This window comes from Panthera leo, chromosome F3, assembly GCF_018350215.1.
Source record: "Panthera leo isolate Ple1 chromosome F3, P.leo_Ple1_pat1.1, whole genome shotgun sequence".
In the NCBI taxonomy this organism is placed as follows: domain Eukaryota; kingdom Metazoa; phylum Chordata; class Mammalia; order Carnivora; family Felidae; genus Panthera; species Panthera leo.
In genome coordinates this window covers 15,734,667-15,747,960 of record NC_056696.1, presented here as the reverse complement: position 1 = coordinate 15,747,960, position 13,294 = coordinate 15,734,667, and the positions used below count along the sequence as shown (strand labels likewise).

Sequence of the window (13,294 nt, the reverse complement as noted above, 5' to 3'; positions counted from 1 at the left end):
ATCTAGTACAGTCACAGAAACACTTGTACTGAAAAATTGTTCCTGTGTGACTCTGGACTTCTCCAGAGACAGTTTATTGATTGAGGTAAAACAGAGGACCAAGTTAAAAATGTGACAACATAGTGGGAAATCTTGTTACAAAAAGAAGGTACTAAAAGAAGGTTAGGTGACATAACAGTTTCCCTGAGCTCAGGTTCTCTTTCCACTGGACCCAGCCATTGGTGGTGTGATCCACCACTCAACCTCTATTATCCTCACTCAGCTTCCTCTTTCAAAAATGAGGATCTTAAATCTCTACCCTTTCCCCCCTCACTTGAAAAAAAAAATCTTTGATTCCTCATATTAAAAAACATTTCTCCAAAATACTTTCATTTAAACTCCTTTTATTTAAATGAATATCAGTTGAATTAACCCCCTCATAAATATTTCTTTTAAATCATTCTTTTCTAGGATTTTATGATGGACTCAGTCTTGAAAATCTCTAAGAGGGGGAGAAAAGAGAGAAACTGTTAAAGAACATCTCATATGAGCCAAATTTTTCATATTTATTTCATTCTCAAGCCTTATGAAATGGAAATTTTCTCCACTTTTAAATGTAAGAACACAGGCCATATAGCATGCTGCAGGCCAGGTAAGGGCTGGGAAGCTCCAGGCTCCCCTCCCAGGTTTGATTTAAAAATCCATGTTCTTTCTAGTACTAGGTTGGTGCCGGCATTCTGTAAAAAAGGTAGGTATTCCATTTAACAGATGGAAAGACTGAGTTACTGAGAACCAGGGACTTCCTAGGTTTCATAGTAATCAGCATTTCTGGTGCCAGGAAGAAACTCAAATATTTTGGAGTAGAGTGTAAGTTCACATCACAGGGTGTAGGAAAATATTCTTTTGTATGATAACTTTGATGCCAGCATTGAATTTTCAGGGTTTTAAAATGATGAAATTTGAGAGAGCTGAGCTTGTTGTATTTATATTTTTTAAAGGCATTATGTTGTTTTAATTCTTAATTGTTCTCTAACTGGGATAAATTTGTAGAATAAACTGATAGACTCTGACTCTGCTTAGCTTTAGTTTTCAACTCAAATAAGGGAGTGAAGTGCAGCATTGCTATAATTATGGTCTCTAAATGTGTAAGGTTCCAGATATACTCTATTATTTCACAGCATGTGCAAAGCTGAAATAAACACTGGGCTTTCCAAAAATCACACTTACAAAACAACTAGTTGTAAGCTACCTTTGTTCTGCTTGTAGAACTTGTCTCAGGATATGCTAACTGATTTCTTATGTTATACAAAGAGCCTTTAAAAAAAAAAGAGTTTACTTTGTCACAGTTGAAAAAATACAAAAGTCACATAAAGGTATATTTTAGCTAAGTGCAAAAAAAAAAAAAGAAAAAAGAAATTCTAGTACTTCAGTTGTTTACCAGAGACTATTTCAAAATGAACATATTTTATGTGTAAGAAATTGATAAAATTCTTTATTTTTTCCAAACCATGTATCCTAGCCTCCCTAGCTCCCCAACTCCTGCCTTACACATACATAGTATCTAGAACATGATAGGACTTGATCTTGAACTTTATTTCTTCTTATAAAAGTAATTTTCCTATCTGAAAATAATTTGTAATGCTGTACAGCACTGTACTTCCTCATGCTTTAGGAAAGAATTTTTTTCCTCTGAATGTTCCTTGTGTTGGTTTTTTCATCCTGCCTGTGTTGGCTTTAAGCCTTCTGTTCCTTTCAGTGCATTTGGTCTGGTGCCAAACGAGAGTCAGCACTTAGCCCAAAAGTATCATTTTCCAGCACACAGAATCAGAAGGAAAACCCCGCCTCTTACACCCACTACTAATTACCATACCACAAAACTGACTAGTTGCATCACTGGCCCATCACTTGTGAATATCTGCTTTCCAGAGCTCTCATTCCTGCAGAGAATGAGTTTGAGCCACATGGAAGACATGCCTTTAAGCCATTCAGGCCCTCAAGGAACACACAGACCATCCTGGAAGCAATGGTTCCTCTACTCAGCCATAGTTATTTTGCTGTTTCTCTGCTCCTTCAGTACACTAATTCTTACTTTTCTTCCACTCAAGGTAAGGAGACAATAGTACCTAAGGTTGCTTTTTTTTTTTTTTTTTTTGGCAAGTCTAGTTATTGTCATTCAGTATTGTTAGAGCTAGTTGGAAGAAAGAGACATGTGGGTATAGATAATGTAAACAGAATTTCAATTTTGTCATGTCATATGGCTTTTGAGGTTTACCTAAATATTTTGAAATGAAAGGTTTAGAAAATGCTAAATGTTAGCTGCATTACTGAGTTAGATAGAATCAATTAAATCAGTCAATTGACAGATGCCTTGGAATATTTTCTCCTTTTCTGGAACTCTGCTAAGCCCTCTTGGTGGAATAAAGGAAAAAACAAATGCTTGCTTTCAAGGAATGGGATGCAAGCTATAGCCTTAATGAGGGGAAAGACATAAGACAATGGAAGACAGAACAAGGTAAGTGACAGGTGGCCAGTGCATCTTTATGGAAGGAAATGGCACTGAACTAGGAGTAAGATCTGGATTCCGGTTCTAAGCCTCCCTAACTCTATGAATTTAAGAAAGACATTTAATCTTTCCAGTTCTCAGTTTCTTCATCTGAAAATTGGTGGTAGGAGAATGGATTTGTTCATTACAATGCCCCTTCTAGCTATAAAATACAGTGATTAATAATTTACCTAAGGGTAGTATAGAACATAAATGCTTTAGGAATTCAAAATAGGGGACAACGATTTTGGGCTAGGGTGATCAGGAAAAGTTTCATGGGGGAAGGAGAAAGCACATTGCTGTTTGGGAAGCCCCTGATGTTTATCAGAAATTTCCCATTGAGCTCCAGTCCAAGTTGTTGGTCTACTAAAGGAAATGGAGATATATTAGGTTCTTCTTAGCAGTTTTACTGACTGTTGACTACATAGCACTGACCAAAAAGAAAATAATAAATTCTTTATTTAATTTAGGATTTAACCCATTTCTGGGTATATCTGAAGATTCTGGGCCCTGGAGAGAATAAGGTAGTATATGCCTATCTAAGAAAGGGCTAGGATATGAAATTAGTGCCAGTGGAAACATTTTTCTAAGGAGATTGGCCAGTGAAGATTTCAGAGATAAGGTTCTACTGTTTAAAATATTTGAAAGCAATTGAGAAAAGATGCAGGAGGAAGCAGTACATGGTAGTTGCTGTTGTTAATTTAGTTAGGACAAGTGTAGCTTTGGCCAAATTTTTACACAGTAGTCCTTTAATCTGTATTCCCTAACTGTACACAAGGGTATGCAACAGAGGCTTTCTAATGACATCGCTACCTTCTCCAGAAATGTATCAAGGAGAAGCCTGAACTTTCTGGAGCAGTGAAGCTATGAGCTGAAAGAAAAGAACTGTCAGGAATCCTGAGTGTTATTTCTGAAGAAGGGGAAGGGTGTGAATAGCAATAGCTTAACTTTGGAAACACTTTATCCCTCTAGAAACCACCTCAAATTTTAGCCAGAGGACCCTGAAAAACACAGGATATGTTATAGGTGTCATCCGTTCCTGCATGTAACTGGAGAACCAATGCTGGCTCTTGCAAAGACTAAGAGGAAGTCTAAAAATGCCAGCAGCACCTAGGACACCTCTTTCCAGAACTGAACTTGACCAATCCCATGTATTTAAGCTCTGATTCTCTATCCTAGACAACATGCATCTTCTCAATGAAAGGTTCTGCCTGTAATGAAATAGTCCAGAATTTATTTCAAATTTTGGAAAATTTAAAAGGTTTTTAGGATATTGTCCTGATTGGATGCCATAAAGGCTTATTTCCTATAGGAAAAGCCAATGGCCTGGCTGACAGTGCAATGATATTAACTCAAGTATTCCACTTTCCGCTTGCCTGTGCTTCCCTTTCCCAAATGGCCACAAATAAGTATCTTAGGAAAGGAGGTCTGAGTGGCTAGCGGATGATGAGTCATTATGAGGTGGCTGCTTTCACCTCTTCACAATACGCATGAACCCTGGAGTGTATTTTTGGTCTCCACTCTAGTTTTTATATACAAAATCCCACTTTCCAACTTCTCTAGGCACTAATCCAAAAAGTGTTAGACAGGAAGATTTGCTCCTTTTAGACCAACAGAGGTTTCCTTGGAAGAACTTTTTTTTTTCTCCCCCCACCCTTTCTTTCAATGAAATGAAGGAAGCTTCCAAAAGGGGAAATTGCGCTTGTACTTAAAAGCAGAATAGATTCTATTTCCAAATGATAATCTGGTTGTGGTTGGTTTGTAGAAAGAATTATTATTTTGGCCATTTGAACCCAAGCATTTAAATCTGGGCTTAAATCAAAATGAGATTACAAGAGCAATTGATCCTTCTAAGCAAAAACGAATTTAACTCAATGGAAAGTCCCATATGCTTCTTATAAATGGATATTTACCCCTTCTAAACCAGAATTATAAATAGAAACTACCCCACAGAGTACTGGGGGTGAGACTTTTGAATCAGACAGGTTGTTTGGAACTCAGCATAGCTTCTTATCAGCAGCATGACTTTGGGCTAGTGTTACTTAATCCCTCTCAGACATACTTCCTCATCTGCAAATGAGCATGCTACTTCTTATCCCATAGACTTGCAGTAAGGATAAATGGGACAGTATAGTGCCGGACCCATAGTAGGCTCTGAATAGATTGTAGTGATTAATATCTGCATCCTTATTATTGACATTCTAAGGAAGATAAATTTAAAAAGACTTTTAACAAAATGGATATTCCTTGCTCATCTATTTAGTTTCTTCATCTAAAGACTATACCTTGTTGCCAAACAGATGATTTTTGTGATTAGACAGATTTTCATTTGTGGCAATAGGGAATATCAGTGATGGTTTCTGTAGTACTGAGTAGACATTAAAGCGGTCCAAGTAGAGTATCCAGGATTTCAGTTTCTGGCAATTAATTTGTCTGTGGCCTTAGGTTTCTCCACACACTCATTATGCATGACAGTAGACACCACAGATATGATCTGTGCCACATATTTTGGCACTCATTTATATTTAGATTGCTACCCAATTGCCTCATGTGTGTAATCCTGTCTTTCTAGAAAGATTATAAATTTCCTAAGAGGCAAGGACTATAAGTTACATGGTTCCCTTGCTGACAATGCTAGCTGGGAATATAGGCAATTCAATATTTCATTCAATTTTTTCATTACAATCAGCATCATTATCAAAATAGCTAATATTTAATGAGCAGGACCAGGTCTGTCTGGGCAAAGCCCTTCATAACAATTATTATATTTAAACCCATAAACACTCTCAGTAAGCTAGGTGCTATTGTTTCCATTTTATAAATGAGAAAATTGAAGATAAGGGAATCCCTATCACATGCCTATCATGGATCAAAAGAAGCTGGATTTCAGCATTTTTTTTCTTTTTTTAAAAAAAAATTTTTTTTAACGTTTATTTATTTTTGAGACAGAGAGAGACAGAGCATGAGTCGGGGGAGGGTCAGAGAGAGGGAGACACGGAATCTGAAACAGGCTCCAGGCTCTGAGCTGTCAGCAGAGCCCAACGCAGGGCTCGAACTCACAGACCGTGAGATCATAACCTGAGCTGAAGTCGGACGCTTAACCGACTGAGCCACCCAGGCGCCCCTCAGCATTTTGTTTCTAAGAAACACCAAAAGGAGGATGGAATAATTGCAAGAGCAAACATAATTGTAGGAGTCCAAACTTTAAAAAAAAAATTTTTTTGATGTTTACTTATTTTTGAGAGAGACAGAGTATGAGTGGGAGAGGGGCAGAGAGAGAGGGAGACACAGAATCCTAAGCAGGCTCCAGGCTCTGAGCTGTCAGCACAGAGCCCGACATGGGACTCGAACTCATGAACCACGAGATCATGACCTGAGCCGAAGTCAGAGGCTTAACCGATTGAGCCACCCAGGCACCCCAGGAATCAAAACTTTTTGATTGCATCTCCTTAGCAACAAAACAAAATGTTTTTGAGTATAATCCCAACATATATGCTAATTTATTATGTTATATATAAATACTAATTCTATGTATAATAAAAAGATGCACAAAAGGGAAACTCATAAGAATGAACTGAATAACATGCTTTATATAGTTTCTTCACAGTGCAAAACTGTTTTGCTTTTGTCAAAATATTATATTTAATATCTTAATATAATATAAACATTTCTAAAGTAATTGAAACAATATTTTAACAGAGTAATTTGATAAATGTGTTTCTTTTATTTTCTTAATCTTAGTTTAAAATGTTTTGCGACATAATAATTTGAAGGTTATATTCTAAGTTAATTTACCTTGATTCATGATTTTGACTGTCATAACCTATAGTTCCGCACTCTCCTCACCTGAACTATTTCATTCCTTTGACTTCTCTTTAAACAACCAATGTCCTCCCCCTTCTCTCTCTCACCTGAAAACCTGAAAACCTGTCTCCAGGTTCCATAAGAAAATTGAAGTAGGCGGGAAGGAAGTTCCAAAACTTCCCATCATACCTACCACTTACCTGCATTTTTTTCCCATGTAGAGTGTGCTTCCCTCATGGCACTGCATATGAACTGTTCATGTGCCTATCTAAGGCCACCTCTGATCCAGATTCTGTCCCCTCTTACCTACTCAAAGACATTGCTCTAACAATTATTTCCTAGCTCTTACATTCTACCTCTTGCCACTTCACTGGAACATTCCCATCAAATGGCAACAGATAACCATGTTGTCAGTTCCTTCATGTTAAAACAAAACCAAAGACAAGAAAAAAACAATAATCTCTCATCCCCACCTAGGCTCCACTCAATTTTTCTCTTCTCCCTCACAAGAAAATTCTTCTCAATTTCTCTTTTCTCATTTAGACTTAAATCCACTTTAATTAAGTTTCTGTCCTCATCACATTGCAGAAACTACTTTTGCCAAGAACCCCAATGACTACTGTGTTGGTAAATCCATCAGTTAATTGCCTATCCTCTTCTCACTTGGCCCATCAGCAGCATTTGATACAGCTGATCACTTCTCCCTAAAATACTTTCTTCTCTTAGTTTCCAACATCACACTTTCCAGGTTTCCCTTCTGACTCACTGGTCTTTCCTTCTTAGTCTCCTTTGCTGGTTCTTCCTCATTCCCTGACCTCCAAGCATTGCAGTGCTCCAATGTTCCTCTCTATCTATACTCACTGCCTCGACAATCTTACACAGTCTCACGTCTTAAAGCATCACCTAGAAGCTGAAGATTCCTGAATTTATATCATCAGAACTCCTTAAATTCCATCCTCATAGGTCCAAATGCCTACCTGACACTCCTACCTGGATATGTGATAAGCATCACAAACTTCATGTGTCCAAAAATGAACTCATGAGTCCTTCCTTTGTTTCTTTCTCTTAAATCTTGCTCATTCCAGTGATTAGCAGCTTTATCTTTTCAGTTACTCATGCCCAGTATCTTGGAGTTATCTGTTTTCTTCTCATTATCTCATCCCATATCCATGTCAGGATAGCTAGCACCTTGGTCAGAGGCACCATGCTTTCTTGCCTAGATGATTACAATGATCTCTTAACTGGCCTCACTGCTTTTATCCCAGCCTCTCTTTGCTTTATTCCTACCATAGCAGCCAGAGAAATCCCACAAAAGAAACACGTCCAATTATCTTTGAGTTGACTCTTAAGCACTTTGCCACAAGGAAACCAATGAACTTTACATGGTACAAAAAAAAATTTTTTTGTGGTTATACCTTATTTTTCTCTTGAGTATTTTAAGGGCTTTAGCATTTAAATACCAGTATTTATAGAATTAACCACACTGATGGGTTCTTGTAGCAAGTAAACTGTGGTATGCTGCCACAGTTTGAAACTGAAGTCTCCTCATGGTATCTCAGTAACCGTAAATGGCGTGATTGACTGAATATTAAATGAAGGTGGTTTTACAAATCTGCATTGTGAATATTTCTATGGTTTATTAAAGACAAAAATAAACACAACTAGGAATTTTATTATTTTCTTCTCCCATGTCAATGGGCCACCTGGTACAGTGACTGGAGTGTGAAGACTAGTGTTTACAGACAATTTCTGTAGCCCAAGAGGAGGAGAGTCCAAGAGCAGATAGTTGTCCTGTGGGCATAGGTTAGGTGGATGGAATGAGACCTCAACTTTTGCCGAGAAGACCCAAGAGGGCAGCTAGGTAGTGGAAGGGAAAGGACAGAACCGGCCATCTACAAAGGGAAGCTGAGGACAGGAGAGACAAGGTGGAGGAAAGGATTTTTTATATGGCTAGGGAAATGAAGTTGGCTTCAGGATCTGAAGCTCTAAATAAACCAACCAGTAAAGCCATGATATGGTCATTGTCCTGACAAATTCCTCTTTTTCTTCCTGTACAGACTGCCAGTGAGCCCTGCGTAGCTAAGTTTGGTGAGTAACCTGTCTTGTGTACCTCTGTTTTACTTTTCTTAATATTTGATACAAGAAGGAAGCCTGTATTCTATTTTATTCATTTTTCAGCTATTTATAGCTGCTTATCAAGTGCCAAGAAGTTGTCTAGTTGCTGAGACTTCAGAGATTAACTAGGCAGACAAGTCCATGCCTTGATGAAGCTGACATTCAAGGCCACATCTCTGGGCAGGAATGTACATCACTCTTACAGGCCCAGAAACATGAAATCCAGGAATCTACTTTTAATTCTGTGGTTTTTCAAGAAACTTTTTTTCCTAAAAATTTCTTTGTTTTAATAAGCACAAGTTTCGTATTTCTATAACTTTTCCCTGTGACAAACTCAAAGTTCTGCTCACATACCACATATTGCCAGTGCCTCGTAGAGTGTGTGTAGGGTGCCATTTTTGTTTCTGAATGTACAGAGAAGGGATGGAAACTAGGGAAATGGCCACTCCCCTTGTGCCCTTCTCCTCACCTTTCAGCTTCCAAGCCACTTTCCCTTATAGAGACCTGGGATTTGCTAAGAAAACACATTACAGTTTATAGTTACACTGAGCCTTAGGGTATTTCTTAGCCTACATACAAAATTGAAAGTAAGTACATTTGGATTATTTACATATTTCAAGCCAAATACATATTTTCGGCTGAGAGCAGAACATTTCTAGTGTTAACTGTAATCCTTGTTTTCCTATACAGTTCAAATTGCCAGCCTTCCCTGGTTTGTGAGAGTTAGGGAAGCTCTACTTGTCTCTGCCTTTGTAATTTGTTTTTATTTTTTTTAATGTTTATTTATTTTTGAGGGGGAGGGGAGGACAGAGAGAGAGGGAGATACAGAATCCAAAGCAGGCTCTAGACTCTGAACTGTTAGCACAGAGCCTGATGCGGGGCTCAAACTTGTGAACTGTGAGATCATGACCGGAGGCGAAGCTGGATGTTTAACTGACTGAGCCACCTAGGCGCCCCTGTTTTTGTTTTTCTAGTGAATGGAGAGGAAATAACGATATGTTTGAAATTCCTTCTTGATGTGATAAAATGTTAAGAATATCACATGCTGCTAATAGGTGGCCTCAGGGCTAGTGGCCCCTGTAACAGAACAAGAGAACCAGGGGCACCTTTTTGCAGTGACTTGCCTATTGTCTATTGCATATTACACGGTCCTACACAGCAGGAAGAAATTTACTAGGCTTTGGACTCACTGGAGATACAGAGGCTTTGCTTCTTGTTCTAATAGCTCTCCTTTATTCTCCTTTAGAATCTGCCCTCAGAGCCTTATAGCAATCATTTATATAAATAAGAATTTAAGTCAATGTGTGATCTCTCCCAGGGTGCTTTCTTATCAAGGTGTCTTTCTAATTATGAGATAAAGGCTTCGCCCTCATAAAAAATAAGTTATGGAGAATTAGGGACTAGGCCAAATAAGTATTTTGAATGATCAAAACACATCCTGGGGCTCTGAAATCACACTACTGTGCTAAAACAATTAACATTAAGAAAATATGTAAATTCTACTTATACCTATGAAAATACGTGATCTAGTGTAGACTCTTCCCCACCCTCCACCCGTGACAATATTAAACTAGGAATACTTACATTTAAACAAATAATTTTCGGGGTGCCTGGGTGGCGCAGTCGGTTAAGCGTCCGACTTCAGCCAGGTCACGATCTCGCGGTCCGTGAGTTCGAGCCCCGCGTCAGGCTCTGGGCTGATGGCTCGGAGCCTGGAGCCTGTTTCCGATTCTGTGTCTCCCTCTCTCTCTGCCCCTCCCCCGTTCATGCTCTGTCTCTCTCTGTCCCAAAAATAAATAAAAAACGTTGAAAAAAAATTTAAACAAATAATTTTCATTTATAAACTAATGAATTTACCAGTAGCTGTTTTTGAAGAGTTGGATAATGATATCCTATGTAGATCTTGGGTATATACCCTAAACTAAAGAGAAGAGCCATAATTTAGACACAATGCACCTAATTCAGGAACATGGATGTATCATTCAATCAGTAAATATTTATTGAGCACATACTAGGTCCTAGGAACTCTTTTAGGTGAAGATATAGCAATGAAAAAAATAGAGAAGTACTTATTTTCAAAGATGTTATCTTCAAGCGGGTATAAGATAGACAATAAACAAATGAGGAACTTAATTCATAATACATTAGATGGTGATATACCTTCTGTGAAGAAAACTAAAGCAGGATGAAGAGAGAGAATGACAGGAGAGTACTCTTTTATATAGATTGATGAGGAAGATCTCATTGATAAAGTGATACGTAGTATGATAGTATTTACATAGAAAAGCATGAATATGTGGGGTGCCCAGGTGGCTCAGTTGATTGAGTGTTGGGACTCTTGATTTTGGCTCAGGTCATGATTTCATGGTTCGTGGGACTGAGCCCCACGTTGTGCTGTGAGCTGACAGTGAAGAGTGTGCTTGGGATTCTCTCTCTCTGCCACTTCCCCACATGTGCACACATGTGCACTCCCTCTCTCAAAATAAACAACCATTAAAAAAAAAAAGCAAAGCATGAATATGCATCCTGGACTGCCAATTGGTTATCACAATCCTGGTGTGTGATTCTACTCTCCCTTCCTCCTCCTCTCTTTCTTTTCACAAATACTGATTGACAAGAGATACAAATGTCACCTAAAACTTAACACATCTTTCTGTTCCAAATCCATTTCTTTAGAACTCCCCAAGCAAGAGATACACTTAGGATTTGTAATATCTCTAAACAAGGAGTGGATATTTAAAATATTAAAATTGTGGTTGGAGAGAACTAATGTGGACTAGGTAAAGAAACAACTTGTTAGGTGGGAAAGAACTATAGTCAGGAAAGGAATGAAGTAACTATGCCCTCTTTTTTCTCTTTTGTAAATTTCTTATAGGACCACTTCCTTCAAAATGGCATATGACATCTCCTAAGCTTCCTTGTGTGAATAATACAGCTGATTGGAACCTGAAGATACTTCGGAATGGCTTGTATTTAATTTATGGTCAAGTAGCTCCAAATACAACCTACAAGGAACCAGCTCCCTTTGAGGTGCGGCTATGTAAAAACAAAGACGTCATACAAACTCTAACAAACAACTCTACAATTCAAAATGTAGGAGGGACTTATGAACTGGATGCTGGAGATACGCTTCATTTGAAATTCAACGATGAACATCAGGTTCTTAAAAATAATACCTACTGGGGGATCTTATTGCTAACAAATCCCCAATTTATCTCCTAGAGACTCAATTTGGTCTCCTCATCATCTTTAGCACATGCAGAGAGGCTGATGGGTGGGTTGAGGGAGGCAGATTTTCAACACACACAGTTTGCCTGCGTGCACAAATCAGCATAAACAGAACTCTTGTCTGCATGTGAGTTTTCATCTCTCAAGCTTAACTGAAGACAGGCCAGAGACATTTGATTACCCCCGACATTGGGTTGACAAAAACACTTTACTAATCCATGATAAAGGACTATGGGTAGCTCGAGGACAGAAGCTTCTCAAAGAGTCTTTGTCTAATTCTTAAATCCTTGGGTGAGAAAATTGTCTTATATCCCTGGGAATCTTAACTGGTATGCTAAAAAAGATCCAGGGCAATGGTCTGGCTTTGTTCTCATATTTTTGGGCTGCTTCATCTTATTCTTCCCATACTCCTGTCTTTTGAGGCCCTCCTATGAAAAGTGGTCAGACTGGGAGGGTGGCCACAAACATGCCAACAACACCCCACTTTAGATGTGATGATGTTAGATGATAGGGAACACTATCGTCTATTGGGACAGAGGCACAGGTGGCATGGAATGGATGCACTTTACTTGGGAACGTCCCTGGATTTCATCATATTCAGGATGCAGAGTGCTTTATAAAACCAGTTGGTCAAAGGACTCATCCTGAACCTTCACAGAGGGCTCCTGGGAACTTGTTTATTGTGTCTACATGTTGTCAGTGGTAAAGAAAGAGTAATCATAAAAATTAATTGGTATCATCAGTACTGTATTATGTCATGTAATAGTTTCCTGTTTTTAGCTGGCTCTTCACAGTTTGCCAAGTGCTTTCAATAGATCACAGGGCAACTCCAGGAAGCTAACGGGCAGGTGTTTTGGCACAATTTAAACAATGAGAATATAAAGGCAGAGAGAACATCAGTAATTTGCCTCAACCCATAGAACTAGAGATTAATAGTGGGCTTCCCCACTGTCTCGTACTGCCTTAGCTTAAGAGTTGATATTTCAGCTTTCGTGTTATAGTTTATAAAGTTTAGCAGATTTAATTATCAGGAGATACATTCCCTTTCAGCCCAAGGTGGGTAGAATAAAGCTACAACACATCTCTCCTTTCTTAGCAAACTTTTCCTTTCCCTGCTTATAGCAGGCAACACAAGGGTATTGCTCAGGGCCTCCTTCAAACAAATCCCCTTGCTGCCTTGGTCAAATGTGTTAACTTCTGAAAATAATGAATAGCACTCAATTCAATAACAGCCTGCTAAAATTTTAGACTCTGTTAAATTAATTAGCTGCTTGTGGATTCTTGTTGAAAGGTATGTAATATGACTATATGATAACCCAATTTAAAATATTTATGGATATTTGTAAAAAGCTACATTGTTAATTAATACTATTACATATAAAGCTAATTTAAAAATATTTGTATTGTTTACAAAAAAAAATTGCTCAGGCTAAGCCTGAGGCAAAAAAAAAATCTGCTGAGTAGCTGTATGGCCTAAACCTGGATACCTTGTTTCTCTTGTATTTGCATATCTTCTCAGGAAATTAAAGTTATATCACATATTTATAGAAGCCCACTGGTATTGATTGTTGTTGAGTTATAAGCAGCAGTGTGCTGGAGTGCTGGAGTGAGCTAGCACTAAGCTCA

The 13,294-nt window shown here is 38.3% G+C and overlaps 1 protein-coding gene across 1 annotated transcript; it reads left to right on the top strand.

Moving 5' to 3' along the window:
- The first annotated feature begins 1,840 nt into the window (after nt 1-1,840).
- Nucleotides 1,841-11,849, top strand: TNFSF18 (TNF superfamily member 18). The gene is made up of 3 exons (XM_042925792.1): nt 1,841-2,084; nt 8,383-8,413; nt 11,316-11,849. The coding sequence occupies exons 1-3, from the start codon at nt 1,926-1,928 to the stop codon at nt 11,660-11,662; spliced, it is 537 nt and encodes a 178-aa protein (XP_042781726.1). The 5' UTR covers nt 1,841-1,925; the 3' UTR covers nt 11,663-11,849.
- Nucleotides 11,850-13,294: the final 1,445 nt, after the last annotated feature.

Bases quoted from the DNA above. Each gene is read 5' to 3' on its own strand.
- TNFSF18 (XM_042925792.1), top strand. From the start codon at position 1,926: ATGAGTTTGAGCCACATGGAAGACATGCCTTTAAGCCATTCAGGCCCT. The intron at 2,085-8,382 runs GTAAGGAGACAA...CTTCCTGTACAG, and splicing joins TTACTTTTCTTCCACTCAAG to ACTGCCAGTGAGCCCTGCGT. The intron at 8,414-11,315 runs GTGAGTAACCTG...AATTTCTTATAG, and splicing joins GCCCTGCGTAGCTAAGTTTG to GACCACTTCCTTCAAAATGG.